The sequence below is a fragment of the Crocodylus siamensis genome, chromosome 2 (assembly GCF_052110815.1).
Source record: "Crocodylus siamensis isolate JL-2025a chromosome 2, ASM5211081v1, whole genome shotgun sequence".
In the NCBI taxonomy this organism is placed as follows: domain Eukaryota; kingdom Metazoa; phylum Chordata; order Crocodylia; family Crocodylidae; genus Crocodylus; species Crocodylus siamensis.
Window position 1 is genome coordinate 286,565,971 of NC_143396.1, and position 24,936 is coordinate 286,590,906.

Below are 24,936 nucleotides of genomic sequence, written 5' to 3' on the forward strand. Positions count from 1 at the left end.
AGTATCTTACCCACAGTGGGGAGCAAGAAAGGAGTCCCCCATCCTGGTGCCAGGGATAAGGCTAAGCAGCCATCCCAGCTGCAAGGAGTGGGGGTGGGGAATCAACCTTGGCACAGGGCTCCCCACATCTGGGCAGTCTCTGGTTAAAGGTGAGCCCAGGCTGGTGAAACCCCCCAAGGCATGAGGTTCCCCCTAGGTGTGTGCAGATGCCTGCCTCAGGGGTTGGCACCAGGAAAGGGGACTCCTTTCCCCACTCCTCCTGGGATGCCGGGGAACTGCAAGGTAACTTGAGTCAGGAGGCCAGACAGAAGTTCGATAGACCAGTCTAAGCTATACTTATTAGATCTGATACTACTTCCACTCAGGACTATCTTAAACCAGGCTTGGCCATTTTGAAAACAGTACGTGCACTGAACTTCTGTTCTGTTACACTTTTAGACAGGCTTCTGATCATTTATACTGGTTCAGGTGTCATTTTAGTCCCTAGCCTAAGGATCAAGGATTGAACACCCATATTGATATTTTGACACACTGTAATCTACTCAGTTCCTGAATTTCTTCCTCCACAAATCAGGTATTAATGAGTGACCCCCACTTCCTTCTGATGGGTCTTGATCTCCCAGTAAGGAGCTTCTTTTCTTCTGCTACTTGTTGGTCTGCTATCCCTGGGAATTTCCCTCCCTACTCCAATTTCACAGCTCTACTCTCTGCTCTTTACTTTTGCTGTGCCTGCTTCCCTCCTCAGACCTAATGAAAAATGTTTTGCATTTGAAAGCTTGTCTAACTTGATTGCAATCATGCAGTTGATCCAATAAAAGAGATCGCCCCAAATAAATCCTTGCCTCTGACATAATTCCTGAACCATCATGGCTACAATATCACTCTCAGACTACCAAAGCTGTTAAAAGTGGATAGCAAACAAAACATACAGCTGTATTATATATTTTTGGTATGAAAAGCCAGGTAAGATTGTATCAGTTTTATTAACTATGACTCATGGGGGAGAAACCTGATTTCTATAATATAATCTGTGCCAGGTATTAGTATGTTTTATCTAAGTATAAGAAAGTATGCAGAGATGATATTAGAGGCATCTGGATTAATAAAAGATGCACTGTACATCAGAAGACTATTGGTGATGCAGACAGCAGCAGCCTAAGAACTGCACATTGATTGGAAACAACTATGAATTCAGGGTGGTAAAGGTTCCAGAAACAAATACAGTGTTGACTGTTTTCCAACCCCAATGAGAACATGTTGCCCACTGCCCTATAGAAATGTCAACACTGGGAAAAAGCAATTACAGATAGGCATACTTGTGATGCATAATACAAGAAAAGCTGATGATCCGTGGTTTCAAAATTCACTAAAATAATCAGCAAGACTATAAGCAAGCAAATCCAAAAATAAATGTACAGTTGTGAAGCATCATCAGAATTTATACAAGTCCTTTTGCTAAACTGTGAACGTCTCAAATTACACTGAAATGTTTTAGCAGAATTTGATACAGTGGCAGGGAAAAGATCACACACTGCAGAAACAGATGATTAATTCAGTCATTCTGAGACCTGTCTGAAAATTGCTTACATTCAAATATAGGTCTAATGGCTGCAGTCTCATGGCTTTAAAAGTCTGTACCTACAAATATGGCAGAAGTGCTTAACAGCTTAATAAACTGGCAAGCGAAAAATTATCTAGTGGGAATGCCAGTTCTGCTTCTCACAATCTGAGTTTGTGATTAATATTGGAAGGGTGCTCTGAGCATCTGGTGCAACTGAAGAGATTAGAGGTTGTACATAAACACATTTGATCTCTTCACAACAGGTCACCTCAGGAAGTAGTTTGCATCTCAAGAGGACAGAAAGTGTTTTAGGAAGATGTTCATCTTAATCTTACAATACTGGTGGAAGAAGAGTGCATGAAAATTTCCTTCTCAGAGAGAAGTTCTTGTGCCAAAATGTGATCATTTGGCTTCCTTACACAGTGCCAATAATGAATCAGTCAGAAATAAGCTCAGAAACAAAGGCTGTTGCATTTTGTGATTATTTGTACTACTAGTCATCCAGTCTTAGACCTAACTGCCTACTTTTAATGCATGGTTGTCTACCTGTTTTTAAATCTGTGACGCTTATTATTAAGATGATGAATCTGAATGTCAGTTGGTATGGGGGGTCGGGCTTGAAGATCTACAAGGTCCCTTCCAACCCTACTTCTGTGATTCTGTGATTCTATGAACTGATCCAGCTTTCTTTGCTAGTTTTAATGAAGGATCAGGCTTTTCTGGCACCTCACCATTCACACAAGAAATAACTGGTGACTGTCACTTTCTGGACAAGACAAACTTTTTGTTGGGCAAGGCAGCATATGAAACGAGCATTTATTTTAAACATACATCCCTACAGCAGTGGTTCTCCACCATTTTAGACTCAAATAACTCCCTGTTAGACTCAAGGCATGCTTCAGGAAATGCCAGCTCTTTGCTTTCACTCGTTTTTTGCTTACAGAAAAATGAGAGAAATTCTACTGTTGCTAAGAACTCAGAAAGACCACAATAGAGCAAAATGTTTTTGATACCATAGATTCCCATTTGAGATCTCTGGCTTTATCCTGTGAATCATGTGCAGGTGTTTGCATACCTGACAGTGCTAATATTGCCCAGAACCTTTAAAAAGATCTCACAGCACACCAAGATGCTGCACCACCCTGGTTGAGAACCACTGCCCTACAATAATACTAACAGTTAAGACTAATACTAAAAACCAATAACTAATAATAATACTAATAGTAGTACTAATAGCTGCTTTTATTTTGAAGTTAAAAGGATGCAGAGTTTTATTCCCTAGTTATACCTAGCATCATTTTAACTTTCTCCTTTTCTGTAAGAAGTTCAGATTGCATCTTGTGTTCATAGTTGTGTCATAATGTGTTACCTGGAGAGCCAATTTATAAAAATTGTAAGTTTATTTTATTACAAACTCCTTGGCGTAAGAAAAAAAAAAGGCCCAATACTAACCCATGCTGGACCGGATGCTGGAAGTGAATGGGACTAGAATTTATATGGAACTGGAGTGACACCTGGCGATGTGAACGAGTGCTGCAAAGCTGGAAAAGAGCAGGATGATAGTATTGGCTGGGGCAACTTTTAAGCTATTAAGAAAACAGGTCTCTTCTCCCTGGAGGAAACGTTGACAACGATGCAACAACAAAATCCTTTAACGATCCAGTACATGTACACATGCAAAAAAAATCAGGCAATCATCATCAGCTCTTACCTACTGCTCTTTAGCAGAAGCTACAACCACTGAGGTGCTGAACCTCTGGACTCGGTCTGGCCTTTGGGTTCTGTGTCAGTTGTGTAAAGGGGGTGGTAAGTCTGGGGCAGCCTCCACCTCCACGCTCTTGCCCAGGCGTAGACGTCAGAGGTCTTGATGGTTGCAGGACTCTGTACAAGTGGATTCAGCAGGTACCTGGTTAGACCCTCTTACACATACTTGAATGCCGCATGCCCCTGGAGACTGGTGGGGGCATGGAGACTGCCTGCAGACCGGGGAGGCGGTGTCAGAGGCAGGGGGTGGCGAGCGTCACCACTGTACACATACGCCTTGATCCAGAGGATCAGTGATTGCCTGCTTACATATTTCTATAAAATGGTCAGGTTTTAGCCTCACACAGAGGCTAAAACCTAAGTATTATTTATACACACACACACACTTACTAGGGTTGCCAACTCTGAAGCTATTCTGGGAGACTTTTTTCCCCCTTTAAATATCCTATCAAAATCTCTCAGATTGCTTTCAGTAGTCACCAGGAGATGGATGCTGCTGAGCTCCCGGTCAGTCTGGGAAGGTTGGCAACCCTGACATTTATGGACACACACACACACACTTTGGCTATAACCTGGCCACTTTCAGTGAGCATATTTTGTAATGCTTATAAAACATATATATGAGAGACATATTTTTATGATTATAAATCATATATATGGTCTATTTTTCTTTATTATAAATCATATATTTTTTCATGATTATAAATCATATGTATCTGATGCTTTTTCTTTGATTATAAATCATATATATGAGGTGTTTTCATTTTTATCAGTCATATAGATGATATATTTTTCTTCATGATTACAAATCACACATCTAGGATATAACCGTGTCTAATTTGCAAGCAGCGCTGTCTTGATTATTACAGCTGTAAGTCTGATACATCAGGTATATAATAAAGACAAAAACCCGGGTGCTGGCCGATTAGGGCCGGGTCCGAGCCCGCGCACACACCGGCCGCCCGCGCGGGTCAGACACGCCCTCGAGCCCCACAGACTGCAGCGGCTCCGGCCCCGCCCCCGGGATCCGCCACGTGATCCCGTGCGCCGCCGCCTCTGGTTGGCTGCTGGGGGGAGCGCGAGGGTTGCCTAGGCAACAGCGGGGCGGCGGTACACAACCGCCGGTGCCGTCCGCCAGGTAGGTGGCGTTGGGGGGAAGGGGAGGGGCAGCGCCCCCTGCTGGCGCCCAAGGGCCCGGGGGCAGGAGCCCACGGGAACCCCCAGGTCCGGACCCCCCCGCAGCGTCCGCTGGCCACCCTGGGGCTGGATCCGGCAGGAGTGGCCCCCAGATGAATCCAGTCCCCGCTCCAGGTGGTGTGACGCTGCGCCACACGGTGTGTCCCCTGCGCCCCAGAGCAGGCGCCATGTGGGCCTTGTGTCCTGGACCAGCCACCTGTGTGGCTTGTGTCCCAGACTGGCCGGAGTGGGTGCCACATGTGGCCCGTGTCCCAGGGAAGTTGCCACACATGGCTCATGTCTTGGAACGGGCGCTACACGTGGCCACGTGGACTGCGTGTGGCTTGTGTCCCCAAGCAACTGGATCAGCCACTGTACAGGACTTGTGTCTCAGAGCGGGCACTGCGCGTGGCTTGTGCCCCAGACCAGCCAGAGCAAGTGCCGCACCTGGCTCGTGTCCCGGACTGGCCAGAGGAGGCACCGCAGGTGTTGGATCTGGCATGTGAGGAGGGGCCTGGGCTGGTGCTGCTTGCGACCATGTCCTGGGCTGGTCAGGCCCCTGCCATGTGCTGCTGGCAAGTCAGTGGAAGAGCCAAGGCCAGCACTGGGGCTGGATGTGGATGACAGGGCTGCGCACGTTGGATCTCACCAGTGGGTTTTATGTTTGACGCACCTGCCGAGGCCGTGGAGCCATGTGCCCAGCAGGGCTCCTTCAGGCCCGTCTCAGTGTCTGGGAGCATATTCTGCCCTGAGCAGGGCTAGCCGGCTGCTGGGAAGTATGATTTGATTCTGAGGTCTTGTGATTCTGTTATTCCATTATTTCATGAGCCTGTGCATTTGCCGTCTTTAAGGTGAGACGGGGAAAAACCCAGCCTCGATTGCTCATCGTCCTTTGAGACACTGAAAAGAGCAGGGTTCACTCCAAATCCTAGCTCTCACCTGTTTCAGTTAGGTTTCCCCCAGCTCTTGAAATGGGATAAAGCCTTTTTCCTTTACAAAATGGCTGGATGAAAGCTTGGAGGAGTACGAGAGCAGTATCTCGAGGGTGACAGGATGATCCCTTGCAATGTCATTTGTTAACAAGCCAAGAAAAGAGCTCTTTGATCTTTGGAGGGAAAAAAGGCGCAGCATTAATTACAAAATGGTTGTACATTAGGATCAACTGGATAACATTTAACTTCAGCCAAAGGAAATATGTGTGATTTCTTTAAAAATGTGTCAGCTAGTTGTGTTTTCATATTTTTCAGCCAATTTTCATGACTGCGCATGTGGGCTTTTCACCTCTTTGTTAGAAAATTACCTTACCTGGGAACCATGAATTTCTTAAACGTGTCTCATTTTGAAAGCATCTTTTCTTTTTTTTTTTTCAAATAGCAAGTAAAAAAGAAACAACGGGTATGTATCTTGTACTAAATGGAAGCTCATGCTTTTGAAACAAGGAAACTGGTTGTACTTGCAGAATGGGAAGTTGGTTCCTGAAAAACAGTAACTTAAAGAATTTAGGAGCCAGTGAACATAGAAGTGAAATTCCCATGCTGTAGGAAAAAGAGCTAGTGCAATCCATGGATGTACAAGCGAGTGATGAGCATCAGTAAGAAGGTGTGTTAACCTCTGCAAATGGCACTGGTAAAGCTGCGCTAGCATCTGTGTGCATGATTATAAAAAGGATGTTGAAAAAGTGGGGAGGGCAAAGCAGAGAACCACAAACATTATACGGGGCCTGGAGAAAATGTCTTGCAATGAATGGCTAAAGGAAATGAATATACTTAGCTTGTCAAAAGAAGCCAGAGAAGTGAAAGAAAATACCAGTGATAAAGGGCTCTTTATCTAACACAAAAATAGGTACCACAAGAATTGAGGGCTAGACGTTAAAGTTAGACAAGTTGAGGTTAGGAATAAGGCACACTTTTTTTAGTAGTGATTCAATGCAGGAATGAATTTGCAGGGGAGGTGGTATGTATTCCAGGCGTCAGAGTTTTAAATCAAGACCCAGTGACTTCCTGGAAAATACATTTTAGCCAAGCTTGAGCTGTCAAGCTCAGGACAGGGGTAACTGAATTAAATTCTTTGGCCTGTATATATAGGAATTTCGACTAAATGAACTAGTTTTCCCTGCTGACCTTAAGATCTGTGAATATAAATAGAATTAAAAGAACAAGTCCAAACATGTAAAAATTACCCGTTTTCCTCTGTTAATATAACTGTGACCCTGCTAAAGATACATTTGATACTGTATTTATTAGGAACTGAGACTTTCTTTCAAACTGAAATTCTGTGGCTCAGTTCTGTGGGTGGATACACAGCGGCTTAATTATACTGTCATTCTTCAAGCAGATAGATGGTGATTATTACTTGTAAGTGCTTGGAACATGATCCAAAGTGAAAACCAAAACCAGTACACAGCAGATATCATTAAAGAGCTGGTGAGTGTCTGCAAGTTTTTTGTATTTATTGGGGGGAGGCATGTAACTCTCAAAATATCAATCGATATCAATATATGTTTGCCAAAATAGATTCTAATTTATACTGAAGTAAAAATGCCACCTGTACAGAACTCTCCCTTGTGAGAAGTTCATAGGTTGGCACCTGGCATTTGATGCCAGTAGGAGTCTGGAAAGATCAAAAACCATTCCGGGAGGGGAGTGATTCTCCCCTCCCAGAAGCAAGAAAGAAGCAAAGTTAATAAAGTGAGAATCTTGCAGGATGACATCCTCAGAGAACAGAATTTCAAGGTAATTTTCTCAGTCTTGTGATATATATAAAGAAGCTTTTTAATGACATCGAACAAAATAAATTCTACTGAAGCCAAATTTCTTAAAGTCCATCCTATACCAGTCACCTTAGTGGCCCAGTTCGGAGTAGAATTAGGCTGTTAGTTAAAGTAATGGGAGTTTTTGGTTAGCAGGGACTGAAGGAAAAAGCTCAGTGGTACTTCTTATAAGAAGAGAGAATATCTTTTTTATGTCTAGGTTTTAATGACGTTTTATGTGTACTTTTTCTGGATCGAGCCTTGTATTTACCAGTTATTACTTGAACTAAGTGGCACAGAACTGAAACATTGACCCACTTATCCATGACACTATCTATTCCTCTTGCCATATAAGTATAGATTAAATGAAACATTATGAAATTTTGGTCCATATCATAATTACATTAGAATGAAAATTTGATCCTTTGATTGGAATTGAAGGTGCATTTTGAGGCTAGATTTGAAGAATTCCTGCAATGGACTTATAATTTTGTCTCCTGTAACTCACATCACATAGCAGTTGTTGCCAAAAGTATAGCAAAGTTGCAAACACATTTAACTGCAGAGATTTTCAGACTCAAGTGATATTTAAGCACCCAGTTCTAATTGACTTTAAGTGCGAGTTAAGATATTTTCATCCAGAATGATTTGTTCAGACAATAGACACGGAGGGAGCAATAATAATTGCAATAATAATGATTGCATTATATTTCCAGTGCACATGTAATGGATTGTCTTATGAGAAAGTTGATCAGGATGGACCAGAAACTGCAGTGCTGGAGATGTTTTTCTCAGGTTATCCCAGAATAGTAGGCATGTCTTTTTTCCCAAATTTAACAACTCTTACTCTCGTTGGACAAAGCATTCAAAAGATTTCAGACCTGGAGTATTGCCCATTACTCAAAGAGCTATGGATTTCTGAGTGTTGCTTAACGGTAAGTGAATTCTCTGATTTTTCTTTTCAACTAACAATGGCCAGATTCTGACCCCTTGACACTGAATAGCACATTCCAACCAGTTCACTTGATACCTGAAAACTTGACTAACATCTCTCCCAGTTATATAGTTGGTCCAATAATCTTAAATCACCAAAAAAACCCTTGCTTCTCTTTTTCCTCTATAGGCAGTTTTGTTGACTGATTTGAAGACTAAGCCTATCCTAATCAGTAAGGGGGACAGAATCTGACCCTCAAATATTTGTAAGCGCACTGATATTTAGACTCCTTAGGTACAAAGAGTCTCTTATGCTCTTTAAGTATAAAGAGATTCCACATTAAATCATACTCAAGTGATCTATTTTTAAAGCATTGCACTGCAAATGCATCATTTTGTTTCTCTTTCAACCTACCCCCCCACTTTCTTTTTAAACCAAGGGGGCCAGCCCATAGCACATGTGCCACAGGCAACATGGGCAGCCTGTGTGTGGCATACAAATTGGGGAGGGGACAGATAGCACAGGGCATGGAGCAAAAAGCAGAACAGCAGATCGGGCAGGGAAGCAGGATTGGAGTGGCACTCTGGGAGGGTACGGGGCTACTTTGTGGCATGCCTGCTGAAAAGGTTGACCCCTACAGTTTTAAACTATGCAGTGAACCCTGTTTTTAGGAAAGTGGCTAAAATAAAAGCTTTGTATTGAAAATAATATTGTTGCCAAAGAACCTCTTTGATATTTATATCATTAAATTCTAGCAACTACTTTCTTTTTTCTTTGTGGACTCAATCCAAAGGCCTGGGAAGTTTAAAACAGTTTCTTCAACCAGTAGGAGATCTGGTTGGCTAAGAACTGTCTTTCTGGTCTTCTGTGCAAGCCTGTGGTGTTTTGAAGAGCAGAATGCCTTTTTTCTCAAAGAGCACACTGGTGCTTATTCAAAACTAATGTGTCTCCCTCTGCTGCAGAAAATTGATAACCTGCAAAACTGTGTTGATCTGGAGAAGCTTTACCTGTACTGCAACAGGATTTCCAGAATTGAAAATCTGGAGAGTCTAATTAAGCTGAAAGTAGTTTGGTTGAATAATAATCAGATTAAGGACATAGAGGTGAGTCTTACCCCTCCCCACCTTAAAATTTCCTCTGGGTGGAGGAAGGGATAATAGTCTGAGATTTAGCTATGTAGTTCTATAGGAATTTATTAGCAGGATGAATTGACCCAGGAACGCCGGCATCTGGTAATCATCTCTATGGGGCTTCACATGGAATAGAGATTTAGAAGCAGGCAGCACAGCACACAGCTGATTGATGTTGACAGACTGCTGAAGACCCTTGGGTGTGGGGAAAAAATAGCACTCACGTGTAGAAAGAAACCCAGTGTCAATCCTAGAGAGAGGGAACTGGCTGGACTGAAGGGTCTGAATGAGAGGACCCAGTTTTTTGGTAAATCAGATCACATTTAGACACAAAATATTCATAGTTACAGATAGGGGAGGAGGAAAGATTGTCTTCTAGCCATTTCCATGAATACGAGGGCAAAACTGAGGCAGCATTGGAAGTGAAGATGGAATGATTCGTGGGAATGGGATATAAAGAAAGGAAAGACTGGGTCTGTGGAGAATGAGAGAAAAGAATGACTAAGTAATCAGGAAGAGCAAAATCGAAGAAGACCAAATACATTAACAAAACCGTTTGTTAGAAATCTCACAGCAAATGACGGTGGTATCTTATCTCCCGGCATTATGGCCACTGACAGATGTGGGGGAAACCCCCCCAAAAACCAGTGCTTTACCAGAAGAGGCAGTGTGTCAGTTTGATCCAGCTCCCCAGCATTTTTATAGATCAGGGGCTTCAGCAGCGCTTTTTGGCATTCTTACCTAAAGCTGATTCAATCAACTATTAAACAAAAGCACCAAAAAGCCCTGTTGAAATGCATGATCTATACAGTTGTTGGGTGAGCCGGGCCAAACTAACACTGCCTTTTCTGGGCATGTGCTGCACTTGGTGCAGGGACATGCCAAGCTGCAAGCAAAGCATGGTTTGATTTTGTTTTTTTCATGTCTGTAAGCAGCCTATGATGTCTGCCGTACCCAGAAGAGATTGATATCAGCGAATCAAATGATGTATGTCATGTTATGGTGACAATGCTCCAAGAAATATGCAAGAGGCAAAAAATTTGGGGGGCATGAGTCAGCCACCAGTGGTGTCCTCAGATGGAGATGTGGGCTGCAGCCAATAGTTAGTCTGTACCCATGGCGGGGTACTGTGCTATTGGCTTTTTAAGTAGCAGCTGTGAAGTCAAGGAGCCCCCAGACTAAGACTATTTTAATTGCAGTATAATTTACATGATTTTCCACAATAATTCACACTGAATAACATTCGTTGTTGGTCTATTTACATGTCAAAATAAAGAGTAAAAGAACAAAAATGTATTTTGATCCTAATTTGATTTGCTTTTTTAAATTGAAATGAGCTGCTTTTGATTTTCAGTCTATTTTCTCTTCACCAGCTGCAGTATTGATGTTGGACTAAAGCTATCTTATTTACAATATTTACAGGGTTTGCACACACTGCAAAATTTAAAGGAGCTTAATCTTGCTGGAAACTTCATAGAAACCATTGGTAGGTGATAGTGTTCCAGCATAATTATTTTTATGCTTATGATGAATAATGTCTTTGTGTTGATCCTGCTTCCATTCAAGTTGATGGCAACTCCTGTTGCCTTGAGAGGTGCAGAGTCAAGTCTTATATGTCTTATCCTGGTCCTGCTAAAGTTAGTAGCAAACCCTCCATGGCTAATTCACATTTACACTAAGACCCTTTTATGTTGCTTTATCTGTGACTATTTAAGTGGACATCTATGGGTGTATGCCCCCACTATTTGAGTTGGTCTAATAAAGGATATCAGATTTACCTAAAGAACCTTGTCTGCCTGTGTCCTTGGACCGACAGCCTATACCCCTGCCTCAGCTATGGCTCTTCCACACTGCCAGAATGGTATAAAGGGTCCTTGGTGTAATGAGGAGCAAGCTGTTACTGTCCTCAGTAAAAACAGAATCAGTCCCTTTGTGGTAAATCTGTTGGTTTTTTCTCACCATTTATTTTATATATTAATAAAAACATTCTATATATGTTTGAATGGAAATAAAAAAAATTACTCTGCCTATGATTTAATCCCTTGTAAAAGTAAAGCATATATTTGTATGGTTATATTTTGCATGATTATAACTTTGTATCTGATGGAAATGTGAATTTCCCCTAATGGGGGGCGGTGCAAATATACCTCTTCTTAATTTTGCTTGCCCTGGTGTTTTATGTTAGGAAATTGTTTTGACTTCAACGAGCAAATGGAAATATTAAACCTCTCTGGCAACAGGATATGCTCCTTCAAGGTATGTTCAGGCCTCATGTTTCATTTCTATGTTCTTTTAACTTGTAATCGAGAACTGATTTGTGACACAAAGTGAAGAGTAATATGCAGGTCTAATACAAACTGGAAGAGGATGCAGTGTTAATTTTTGGCATTTCTTTTGATATCTGTGTATTACTGGTACTTGTTTAGATAGCACAGTAAATGTGCACAGCAGCATAAAACAGTTGTGCAAGCAGAACAAACAAATGTCCTTGCTCTACAGACTTTTATAATAGTTTGGACTGGTAGCTCTTCCTAATATTAAAGTTGCCCACCAGTTCTCATCAGAAGACCCTTTTGCCAGTTGATTATAACTTTGCTAACTCTAGCCATGTAGGCTGGAAATGTTTCCTGCTGGGTGTCTGACTCAGGCCAAAAGTTTTCTTTATGAAGTGTCAGCTAAACTAGCCTTTTCTGAAGATGAGGTTAAGGAAAATAACCAGAGATTAGAGCCTTTTCTTTGAGACATTCTGGTTCACAAACATACTTTGGATCATGGGTTTGCAATCTGGCAAGGAGCTGCTTTGGTTTAGGGAGGTGACTTTGGCTCTTCCTGTGAAATTCCTCTCCTGTTTGGCCAAGTTATAAGCATTAGAAAAAAAAATCTCAGTTTGCACATGCCTATTAGAGACTTAGTAGAATTCAGCTGCTAAAGTCCCTAAAGATTCCAGCTTCCCTGAGCATGTTCCAGTTCTTGCAACTCCCATCACTGATCAGACTGTGCATGTGTCATGCATAAAAGTAGCTGATTTATGTCTCATCCTCTCACAGCTGCTGCACATGACTAGGGCTGTACATATGTCAACCAAGCAGGACAGCTGGGCGAGCTGCAGCTCACGCCTGTACCTGCTCAGTAAGATTTTTGCTGCTGTGGTGGTCAGGCTGGGACCAGGCACCCGAACTAAAAGGAGGGAGCTTGGCTCTGCTCTGCTGTCAGCCCTCCATTTACTAGTGCCCAAGCAATCTAGAAGAGAAAGATATTTATTTGGCTCAAACACAGAAGCAGCAAGAGCCAAAAAATAGGTGTAGAGGAAGATAAGGAGTAGATTGGAAAAAAGTACCTGGAAGATGGAAATATTGAATAGCTTCTCATTAAGTGAGCACTTCTACCTTTGCACAGAATGGGGCAGAGCCCATGGGAGCAGATAGTATGTGACCCTGTATTTAAAAATTGCATTTGCACAGGGGAACCAAGAAAAATTAAATAAAAGATTGCACAGGCTACCTCAGTTCTGTCATTTCCTAACTTGAGTGTTTGACTTTACAAAACTTCATACTGATCTTCTAGCATAGGGTATTTTTGTGATGTGATGTGATAGCATAAAGGTTCATGTTTTATACATATTTTGTCCCCTCTGAAGAAAAGCAGGCAGGCTGTCTGTCTGATGTTGATCCCAGGCAATCTGTCACCAAAGAAATTAAACTTTAACATGCCACGTAGCTCAAGTAGCACTGCAGTAAAGTAGCAGGGTGATTTGCTAGCAAGCGCTTAACGCTGGAGTATAATAAGTAGAGAGCTGTGACTGTTTTGATACAATAACCAACATCAGAATCAGTTGCTGAAAATATGCAAAAAAAACCAAACTCAAGTTCTATTCTGTTAAATGCAAAAATGAGCACTGATGTTATGTTAACATTGAGAATATATGGTGGGGCATATTCACTCCTGCAATGGGCAACTCCAGGATTTTGTAAAGAGCAGTGAAGGAATGGCTGCGTCTCTTCCCCCTCCCCATCTCCCCAACACCATAGCGGGCAGACCACCCCAGAGGAGCAGGAGCAGGAGACTATTTTTAAATCCCTCGAGCAGGTAAAAACTTTCCCTCCTCACTTCCCTAGGCCTCAGTGTTCAGTGGCACATTCCCTCCCCTCCTCTTCTCTCCCCCATGCACTGCTGCTGCCACAGTCCCCAGCTAATGCAGGGGCAGGAAGGGGGAGCTCAAGAGTGGTGGAGCCAGGCTCAGCTAGTGACAGTGACAACAGTGGATGGGTTTTGGCTGTCAGAGAACATGGGGGACCAAGCAGGGGGGAGGAACCTATCCACTGCTGCTGCTGTTCCTGGCTGAGCTTGGCTGTGCATGGAGCCTGGCTGGAGTGGGCAGAAGCAGCTCTAGAGCTCTGCCCTCATATCTCCAGGACAGCTGGAGACAGCAACAGTGGCGGGGATAAGAAGGGGAAGGGACCTGGTATTTGAGCATAGAAGGAAAGGGGGGATTCTTCATTAATTCCAGGACTTAAAAAAAAAGACTCCAACTGCTGCTTCTGCAGCGTGATTGACTGAAAGGAGGGGGTGTCCACACCACTGCACCACCCCTCCCCACCCCGGATCTACCCTGACCTCTGCTATAAGTGGGATTGTCTCTAGTGACTGATACCAATAGTGAATTTATCACAGGGTTTATAAGAGTTAAACTTCCCACAGCAACGTTAACCTGGCCCCTTTGAACTTACATCATGTGTAGCATTTTATATTATTCTGTTCAGGGAAGCATGTAGTTAACTCCCCACATATTTGCACAGTCAGATGATTTGGTAATTTGTGGTGGAGCTGCTGGTCTCAGATTTGTTGCTGTGAAGTAGAAGGAGGGTCAAGTCAGGATACTGAGGTTCATATTCTCCCCTCAGAGGAGCCGCTTCTTCCTGACAGCTGGAAATAGAATTTCATTTCACAGACGCCTTCCTCGGAGGGCTTATCACTCCCACATAATTGGAGCAACTCCGAAAATAAGTGGACCCCTTAAAATCTGCATAGGTCTTGGGGACTCCATAGAGGCACAGATGCATTGACATGTAGACTTTGAGACTCTGTTGCCTCCCAGTCTCCCTCCTGCAGCTGTTACTTGGAGAAAACATCATCCACAAGCTGTTGCCCCTACAAAGCTCCTTTTGAAGAGAATGAGGGCTGGTGTATCACAACTCCAAGGGAGAAACAGGCACATTAACATTTACAGGGTTAGCCATTACCTGAAAAGGAATCACAGGTTTGGGGAATGTGCCACCTTGATCTGACCTTGTCTTCTCCAGGGCATGAAGCCTTATGCCAAGGGAGTTGTGTCAGGGGAGGATCTCAGGGCCTGCCAGAAAAGGAAGATAATGCAATGCTTCTGCCTTCAGAGACTACCCCAGATCTGCCTAGTCCCACTCCCCCCACCTTCATTGTACGAAGCCTTTAGTGTTAAAAATGGTGACTGGCCTTCATGCTGAAATGCAAGCTCATTTTAATAATGACCGTTATCATGTTTTGTTTAAGGTTTTTCATGGTTTTTCAGGAACTTACCAACTTGGCAATGCTCCCTCACCTAAAAGATTTGGGACTGAATGATCCTCAGTATGAGCCCAATCCCATCTGTCTGCTCTGTAATTATGCTACTCATGTGTTGTATCACATGCCTCAGCTTCAAAGGCTTGACACATATGATGTATCCCACACCCAAATCAAGGTCCTGGCAGAGGCAAGTATAGGTTTTATCCTCTAGCTGTGGCAACAATATGAATGCTCTCTTTTTCTCTAGATATTTGTTTTTAGTGACAACTAGCCATTGTTACCCAGCTTTTGTCTTTCAGCCAACAGGTGAAATACCTGTTTCAGGTGTAATGTTATGCAGTGCTGGCAACCTTTGTCATTTGTCAGGAGTCTCAAAATATTTGGTTTTCAAATGATTATGTGAGACTCCCTTCTCTCCTTTAAAAAATTTATGTTTAACTTGAGATAAAATAATTGAATATATGAACCACTAAAGCTTTGAAAACTGAAAGCAAATGTAAAAACCCCCCAATTTTTATCTCTCTTTTTTGTTGTTAAAATCTTTGGTTTTTTAGAGGCCTAAGTAACAGTTTTAGAAGGCCAGGTGTTGTCAGTATTCACCACTATTCTTTGCTGTTGAGAGGCAGAATGTTACTGAATTAGAATTATTTGACTCCCTCAAAAATGTAGTGTAAGCAAGTCATTTTAAAATGGACCTGCCATTGTTTAAACCAGTGTTGCTCACAGGCTCCAGGGCCCCAGACTGCCTTCATCTAATCCTGGCCAGGTGGAGATGGTCCTGGTTCCTGCTTTGATCCTGGTGCAGAAGGTGGCACAGGACCCTAGGGCCCAATCCCACCCAGATGAGATCAGGTTCTAGGGTCTTGTGCCACCCTTGCCTAGCCCCCATGCACCAGGAGTGCCCCCCCACCCTGTGCCTGATATAGCCCAAAGGGCTGTGGGGCACCCCATGGGCCAGATGACATGGTGCTGGGGGCCAAATCTGGCCCATGGGCTGGGAGTTGAGCACCTTTGGTTTAAATAATCTAAAACAGAATGCCAAGTTTCTATGTATACAGACATTATATAAGGTACAAATCTACTCTGCTTTCTACAAGTGTTTATATTAAGAGATTGTAGCTAAAGCAATGGCAATAATTACAAGAAATATAACAGAAAAATCTAGCATGCAGTTATTAAAAAAAATTAAAAGCTTTACTAGTATACTTGCTTATAATTGTCATGTAGAAATATATCAGTTAAGAGCAGAGGCCATGAGAGAATCTGATGAAATATGTGCAATGTTTCCAGTATTCCAAGCATAGGACTAAAGACTTTTTAAAAGTTTTGTCCTTTTTTGCTACCTTGTTCATCCTATAATGGAGTAACTTCTTCAAGTCCTCCTGTTCAAGTAAGGTGTTTGTAAAATAAATCATGTCAAATGTAACTCTTAGTTAGAAAAGGATAGCAAAAAATATTTACACAGTCTGTCTTTTCTTTTTTGTAATGCAAGTCATATGATACATTTGGGTTTTGAGGCCTGCCATCAGTCTTTTGCCTATAGCACTAGGGACTTTGTATAACTATAGTCACAAATGACAATTTTTTTTTAAAGGTCTTGTACAAACATCTAGTTTCTTCTGGGAGAGCTGCTGCTGCTGCTCTCCCAGGAGAAACCATGGGTATACAGATTTCAGGCTTGTTCTCCCAGACTAAAAATGGCCACTCTAGGAAGAAAATAACCTGAGAACAACCAAGATTAAATCACTCCCTGGAGTGTGTACATGCTGTGGTTTCTCTCAGAAGTGAACATAGTCCTCCAGCATCTCCTCTCCACCCCATTCCCAGGAGGACAGTGTGTCACTTATTGGACTCTGCTGGTCCAGCAGAGATCAAAACATGCCCCCTTCATGCTCCCCACATTATGCTGCAGGGAAATACAGGCTGACCATGGGTAGTCTGGGTCAGCCAATCAGGGCTACTGCATGCACTGCTACTATCTGTTGCTAGGCAGACTAAGGGAGCATGCAAAGCATTCTGAGATGTGTGCACAGGGACCTCTCAACTCTGAGCTGCATGGTATCAGCACTGCAAACTCTCCAGTCTTCAGAGCCTCTGCATTTGAATGTTTATACACGTGACTCTGGATAAGTTTTTCTACAAGGTAAACAAACCTGGAAGAATTCTACTATTGGAATTATTGGAATGTGTGTATGCAGCCTAATCATTTTCAAAACACTAGAGGAACAGTATTCACAACAAGTGTAACTGTTGGAATAGCTAATACATGAACATATCTATTGAATGCAAATCACTCCTTGTGATCCTATCAGATTACTTCTTTGGGTATAAAGCATAACTCATTTAAGTCAGCGTAGTTTAAGAGTATTTTGAATGTACTTATTTATTCAATTTATATGTTAAAACAAGTACTTGGTTATGAAAACTAATATTTTTTTTTAAAGTTCTTGTGGCTAAGACTATTGTCATTGCCAGACAGATAGTGCATTCTATAATGCCATAAGAATTTAATGTACAGTTCCCAAACTAATTTTTAAGATTATAAATGTAAGAGGCAAACCTGAATTCATCAATATTTTGCTATTAAAATATATTCTTAGGAAGAATAAGATACTTGTATTACTGGTCCTATTTTGCTAATGTTATTCTGGTTCATAATTTTTCCTGTTGTTTTTGTCACATAAGACTACAGCAATGAAAAAAATAATGTACTACAACATGCGTATAAAGACTGTTCATAGGCAGCTCAATGAGGAACTTGAAAAACTAAAGGAAAGAAAATGCAAATTACAGAAATTGCCAGAAGATCGAATAAAATTGTTTAGCTGCACCATAAAACACGTAAGTTTAATTAGTTTAAAGTTAACATCAGGGAGATGTATCTTCTGAGAAATGTTGTAATTAAAACATTAGGCAGAAGGAAGAACTTTGGACAGCAGAATGCTTTAAATAGATATATGTGCTAAATTCAGATTTCAGTTGTATCTATTTGGATATAAACCAGTTTCAACAGAGCTTTTGTTGCAAAAGGTTTCTTAGATCCAGGTTGTAATGTCTGATTGCAAGAGAGCCCCTTTGCCTCTTTGGCCTAATAAACATTTATTCAATACAGCTCCAGTAGGAAAGATTGAGAGAGGCCTATCCTAGAATAGCCAATAACCTGATGTTTGTTGCCCTTACCTGGGATGTGGATAACTGGGATTTGGGTCCGTACTCTGAATCGATCAGACCAGGGGCTTGAACCTGCATCTCTCACAGGTATTTCTTGACATGTCATGGGACATTCTGGGGTGGAGTACCCTGTTTTCTCAAGAATAGTCTCATGTTCGTCCTTTTACAGAAAATGTTCATAAAATTGGAAAACTGTTTCCTGCCCAGCTCTTGTATTACAGTTTTCTGTTTTTAATGAAAACACATTCTCTTCCTGTTTCTTTGCAAACAGCATAAGAAACATATTAGGCAACAGTTTATTTTGTGCTATGCCAGTTAAACCCCAACAATTCTGAACAGCAGAACTCTTTTTTTTTTTTTACAGTCTGTCCTCGCCGAATTTTTTGTCAGTCTTTAAACATATCTTGAGACAACAAAGGCAGCTGAAGATTGAAAAATAATTCCAGTTTCAGTTGTGGCTGTGTGATAAGCACAAAGAGTGTTGTAGTTTGTCTCAAGGAAATTTACCCCAATTACAAAACCCACCAGTACAGACTGCATCCATTTTATCAACCCTGGCCTTGCCAATGAGGGCACAGAATCTGCAGAACTGTTACCATGTGCCAAATATATTAGTAGTATATGCAGTTTAACACACACAACACAGGTGTTTTGTTTTCTCCCTCTAAATGGAAGGAGCGTGTTGGCAATCCAAGGTAGATGAGGACAGATACAGTCTGTACTGGTGCAGGGCCAAATACAGCCATGGGCAAACCAGGCGGCTGCCCAGGGTCCGGACAGAAAGGGGGTCCAAAAACGGTAATTAAAATATTATTATTATCGTTATCTCTGGAGAAGGGGGCCTAATACTAAAAGTCCACCTGGGGCTGCCAGAAGTCTAAGTACAGTGCTGTACTGGTGAGTTTTGTAATGGGGTAGATTCCCTTAAAAACAAACTACAGCTCTCTTCATCACACAGGCACAACTGAAACTGGAATTATTTTTGAAATTCCCTTAGAAATAGGTCTTCTTCACTATGAACCAAACTGTGACCACTGTGACCATAGGTTATCCAATTGCCACCATGTAGGAACAGTTTTTGGAAGCTGGTAGCTACAGCACTGACTGTAATAAGGGAAGCATAGCTCCTTGATATTTTTAATTGACTCATTTGATTCTCTTTGGTTCCCCACAGCACCCACAACTAAAATTACTTCTAACTAACGAGTAGAGGTGCACTGATACATGAGTCTGATATTGGATTGGTACTGATATAAAGAAAACTAGCTGTATCAGCTATTGGTCTGATGGGGCCGATGATTTGGCCAATAAATACCCAGGCAGCAAGGAGCACAGCTGGCAGTGTGGAGAGCTGGTTAGCTCTCCGGTGTGGTGGAAGCAGAGCTGTCCCTTGGGTAGAGGGGGCAATTGGGGTGACTGCCTTGGGCCCCATGCTTTGGGGGGGCCCCACAGAGCAGTGGCAGCATAGAGCTGGGCGGAGCAGTGGCTCTGCATCCAGCCATTTCCTACCCCCTCACACCACCACTGCCAGCTTCTTCAGGTCCAGGACCCATGGGATCAGAGAGGGGATGGGGCCCCGCATGGGCTGATTTGCCCCGGGCCCTGCACCCTGCTCAGGTCACCTCTGGGTGGAAGGGGTGGGGAGAGGGAAGGGGCTGGGGTAGCAGATCAAGACCTCTGCAGTGAGGGAGGGGACAGGGACAGGTCCTGCCTAGGCAGGGCAGTGGGGGGCCAGAGCCACGGCTAATGGGGGGAAGGTGGCTTCCACTGCTGTTTGCACCCCAGGAGGGCACCGGGGCAGCGTGCCCCACAGATCTGTGTGGGGTGGGGCAGGCTGCAACCAGGGCTGTGTGGGGCTCTTCTCAGTGGGACCTGGGCTCGGAGCAGGCACCAGTGGCACTGGGAGGATGCTGCATCCACCCAATTTTGCTGCTGCTCCTTTCCCAGTGCTGCCGCTGCCGGCTGCTAGGTTAAGCCCCAGTTCTTCCCAGCATGCGGGTGGAGGCGGGGAGTTGAGCCAGGGCTGTGCTGGGTGGCTGGTGGCGGCGGCACTGGGAATGCAGCGGCGGTGAAATTTGGGGTGGATGCAGCATCCTCCCAGCACTGCTGTTGCCTGCTCTGAGCCCAGCCCCCACCGAAAAGAGCCCCACGCAGCCCCAGCTGCAGCCTGCCCCGCTCTGTGCAGATCCAGGTGGCACATGCCCTCCTGGGGTGCGAGCAGCAGCAGGAGCCATCCCCCCCACAACAAACTGCAGCTCTGGCCCCGCCTCCTGCCCCACCTGGGCAGTGCCTGCTGCTGTCTCCTTCACCGCAGTGGGGCATTAATCTGCCCCCACCGCGCCTCTTCCCTCCCCACTCCCCTTCCACCACACTGGATTTACCAGCTAGAGGCAGTTGTACTGGAGATAGGATTGGTATCAGCCGATTGGTACACCCTACTAACAAGGCTTAGGTTGATCTAAGTTCTAATCTGTACATATGTTTGGGGAAGTTAAATTGGGCAAAAAATGGCATCCCCAATCTAAATTAGATCACCTGAGGAGGTGGAAGTACATTAGTTCAGGAATGGGTTAGCCTTTTCTAGTGAATGTTTTCACATGTTTAGAGCACAACACTGGGACTGGGAAAGCCCAGTTGCCTACCTCAGCCCTGGGGCTGTGCTCTTCTTACCCTGCACCCTGTCCCTAATTGGGCTATTTTTAGCTCCCCAGCCTCCCTTCCACCCCCAGACTCATCACTCCCTACCTATGATCACCAGGGAGTCTGGTTTTTTCTGATTAAAAAAATCACAAATTCTCCGATAAAACCCCCAACATCCATTATTAAAATTAAAATCCCCCTGCAGCCCCTGCTAGCCCTGCTGGTGGCCCCAATGACCACCCCAGCCCTGCTGGTGCCCCTCACTGCCCCCCACAACACCCTACTTATCCCTCTTGCTCCCACCCACAGTTCCTGCCTCCCAGCCCTGCTGGAGGGGGCCCCCAGCTGCCAGGGCTATGTGGCCAGGGACCCAAGTCTGCAGCTCCCTGCCCCCAACAGCAGGCAGCTGCAGCAGAAGCAGCATGGAGCTGGCTCCTACACTGTTCTGCCTGCTCAGGTGGGGACGGGGCCATCTCCTGCCCCCTCCCCAGCCCTGCCAGTGCCCCCCAGCCATGAACCACAACCCCCAGCCCTGCCAGAGGTGCCCCCAGCACCCTGTAAGCCCCACTTACCTCAGGCTTCAGGAGCAAAGAGTGAAGCTGAGCTGAGCAGAGCTGTGACTGACTGAGAGCCTCAGGTTCTGCCCCTCCCCCTGCCCCTTCCCCTCCAGGCAGGACTGGAGGTTTTCTGCCCTGTTTGCAAACAGCTCTTGTAGGCTGGGGCTCAACCAGCTGCAGAGCTCTTGGCAAAAGCAGGGAATCCACAGGTTTCTCTGCTGAAAGAAGAAATCCGCATTTTCTCTTATAAAAACAGGAAATCCATGGTTTTCTATGTTTATCCGTGGGAAACAGAAAACCAGGATCCTTGATAATCACTCAGTTTAAAATAAGCTGCAGGATTGTAGACCAGGTGCGGTTGATGTCTGCATGTACCCTAAGAGTTTATGCACCATATTTGATTCTCACTGAAGTAATTCAAAAGCTGTCCAAAGTGGCTTTGAATAAGAGCAGCCTTCTAGCTGATAATCACTTGCTTATACAACTTTTAGACACCTACCAAAATATTATGAGCTAAAATTTTCCTGTAGCAAATTCCCAGGGGGTTGTTAAATGGAATGCACTTTTTAAGAAATGGGATTAAATGAGCAGTCTGTTTTTTGTTGACTGATACCATGCTGAGATTATCAGGCTTCACTATTCTGAAGCTAAACTGAAAGAGCATGTGTGTGCACGTGCGCATTCCTAAATTTCTTTGGGTTTTGTTCTATAATTTCTCTCTGTCAGTTCAGCTAGAAATTAAAAACAAACAAACCCTTAACCTCCCTGTGCATTAAATTGATAAGAGGAAACATTCACTTGTCAGCAAAGCTCAAGAAAGAAGTCAGTTTACAAAAAAAGCATGCATGCATGTTATCTGCCATCATTCAGTTGTACTCAGTGATTTGTTCATAGAGTTACCTGAGTTATCACCATCCCTCTGTTTTCACTGTAGTGGGATTTTGATCTATCAAGTAAGAATTTCAAGTAAAGATGTAACTGCTGTGCAATTACAGTGCAATTTCAGTCTGAAATGCGTCTTCAACTAATAGTAGAAATAAGAGAGGAAAATCTTTCTTTTTTTTCCCTGTCCAGTGGATTTTTGACCCTTTATTTTTCAACCATTCACTGAATTGTAGGGGAAATTTATCACTGTGCATCTGGTCAGTACAGGACCTGTGAGGTACTTAATCTGTACAGAGATCATAAATGGTACCTAAGTGTTACATAGGCCTTGTGTTGTCTCAGCATAAAGGAGTGAATTTCACCTAATGTGAATTTGCCTAAGTCTTAGAGCAGGGGTGCCCAATCCCTGGCCTGTGGAGCCATGCTATCTGGCTCCCTGCAGGCCCAAACATGTGGCAGTGGAGGAACAGTGGCTATTCCTCTGCTGCCAAACTTCTGGCCCCCTGGGTTACCTTACAGGCCAGATGACATGGCTTCTCAGGCTGAATCTGGCCCATGGTCTGAGGAGGTGGCCTGTGGCCAGGCTGAGGTGGTGCAGAGCTTGATCCAGGTGCACAGACCAGCCTTGTGCTACTCATTTGGCCTGTGGGGCCAAAAGAATGAGCACCACTGTCTTAGAGTCAAGCTTACTCAAAAGAAATTTAGGACTGCAATTGTAAGAGAATTCTATGTCAGCATTGTAGTGCTACAGGTTCAGTCTTGCTCGGGTGTAAACAAAAAGGATGAACCCTGGGCTCTACTGCTTTCAAGAGCTGGTGAGGCTGCTCAGGTCAAGAGTTGGCCATCTTGCTCAGGAAAGGCACAGTGCAACACTGGATTTACTGACAAATTAAGGAAACAATTATTTTAATGCATTAATTGTCTAGTTGATATTTTCAGATTCACTTCTTAGTGTGATTCTTCAAGACCTGTCTTCCCTGAGAAATAAATACAGTAAGTTTCCAACCATAGATTAACTTCACATATTGCCTTTGCATGTCAAAGCATTTTCTTTTAACAGCTGGAACGTGAATTGGCAGAGCTGCAGACATCAGGCAAAATCCAGAGCAACAGATCATCTGTTGAGAGTAAACAAACTGATATTGAAAACTTGGGCGATGGGAGTGATTACACAGATGAGGCCAATGAGGAGCCAAGTCTTGAAGAGATATTTTCTCAGAAGTTAGATGCTCTGAGAGAAAGGATGACATTCTGGAACAGAAAACTGGATGAGTATGTTCCATGAATTATGTAAGAGCTGCAGTTAGAAATATGTGCACTGTTAAACTGTGCGTGATGGTGCTTGGTAGTTTTGATGATAGAATTTGGAGCCTCTCTCATTTATTTCAAATGACTGCTAAGCAGATACTGTTCCAAAAATATTTTAAAGTGGCTGTTCAGTAGCCTCTATGAACCGGGTTACCGAATTAAGGACACTGGTTGGAACTGAACTTGTTACAAACGTGTTAGTGCTTTCAACCAATAGGTCAAGGATTAAATAAAAATATCTAGGATTAAAACAGTTCCTTGGTTATAGGAAGCAGTGCTTGGAAAACTTTACTGATCCCCAAAAAATCCACCAAAATGCCTTGGAAGCTCAGGTCAAACCTTGGTCAAACCTTAGCTTCCTGCTATTCTGAGTGCTTACACAAGTGAAGTAATACATGTGCAAGGCTGCAAAGTACTTTTAAAATGGCCCACTGCATGAAAAATGAACCTTGGTCAAATCAGTTGTTAGATTAAGGTGCTGTAAAGCAGAGTGCCTTGGGAATTTATGTTCCCTTTAGGGTATGATTTCATGTGAGAGGTGGAGCTGGGCTGGTATGGACCAACTTGGCTCGGCTCAGCCCTGGGGATGTCAGTAGGGGAGGAAGGAAAGGGAGCAGCGCCCAGCTTTGGGCTGTTTTGCTTGACCTGAACGGCAGGGAGGGGTGGAATGGAGCCCTCTCACCTAACTGCATTTGCCCTCCAGCTACCCTAGTTAGGGTACTAGGGGGAGCTAGGCCAGGCCCACAAGGCAAGGGGGCTCCATTTCACCTCTTCCCCACTCCAGCTCAGTCTTGGCAAAACAAAACAGCCTGTGGCTGGGTGCTGCTCCCTTCCCTGCTGACAGCCCCAGAGTTGGAGGTGGGGTGGGGGGAGGGGAAGGGAGAGGGGCAGTTAAGTAGATTCCTCCAAGGCTGCTGGAGCACCCTCACCTGCTGGCCAGGAGAGCTGGTGCAAGCAGGCTTGATTCCCCCCCGGTCCCCTCCCCCGACCCAACAGACAAATGTCTGTTGGATCAGGGGTGCAGACGACTCTAACTCATGGTGATTTGTATAAAGTGCAGCCCCTAACATCTGTAGGCACCCTCTGATTGCCACTCTGCTATTGGCAGTGTAATTCCAGCATAATTTTTGCACTTGTCTTGGAGTTCTTGAGTTAGAGACAAGTGCTTTATGACTGTAATCCACCCCTGAGGAGGTGACCAGCACAAGACTCATGTACAACATCTCCCTTCAAAAAAGGGCTTTTATAGATTTTAGGTGATGGGCTCCATGGTGGGCAGCAGGGGCCTGCCTGGAGTCCAGGCTGGTGGTGGCAGGTGGCCGGGAGCTGTAAACAGCTTCACTAGGGTCTGCAGAGTCCTGGCTCATTGCTGGCAGCAGGTGCACGTGTCTCAGGTCAGACGGTGGGAAAGGGGCTGGGGTGCACTACCAGCAGAAGGATGAGGTCCCTTGCAGCTCCCCCACCACTTCTTCGCCATACTAAGTACTAGGCCTCTCTTCCCCTCACCTCTTCCCTCTCTC

At 44.0% G+C, this 24,936-nt stretch overlaps 1 protein-coding gene across 1 annotated transcript in view; it reads left to right on the plus strand.

The window, feature by feature from the left end:
- Nucleotides 1-4,403: 4,403 nt before the first annotated feature.
- LRRC9 (leucine rich repeat containing 9) overlaps nt 4,404-24,936 on the plus strand; it is a 74,081-nt gene continuing 53,548 nt past the window's right edge. Inside the window, exons 1-10 of the mRNA XM_090034303.1 lie at nt 4,404-4,463; nt 5,876-6,100; nt 6,836-6,924; nt 7,967-8,185; nt 9,147-9,287; nt 10,737-10,800; nt 11,500-11,570; nt 14,860-15,042; nt 17,541-17,696; nt 23,169-23,380. Of these exons, the coding sequence (XP_089890429.1) occupies nt 6,871-6,924; nt 7,967-8,185; nt 9,147-9,287; nt 10,737-10,800; nt 11,500-11,570; nt 14,860-15,042; nt 17,541-17,696; nt 23,169-23,380 (1,100 nt within the window). The 5' untranslated portion in view covers nt 4,404-4,463; nt 5,876-6,100; nt 6,836-6,870. The remainder of the gene's footprint in view (nt 4,464-5,875; nt 6,101-6,835; nt 6,925-7,966; nt 8,186-9,146; nt 9,288-10,736; nt 10,801-11,499; nt 11,571-14,859; nt 15,043-17,540; nt 17,697-23,168; nt 23,381-24,936) is intronic.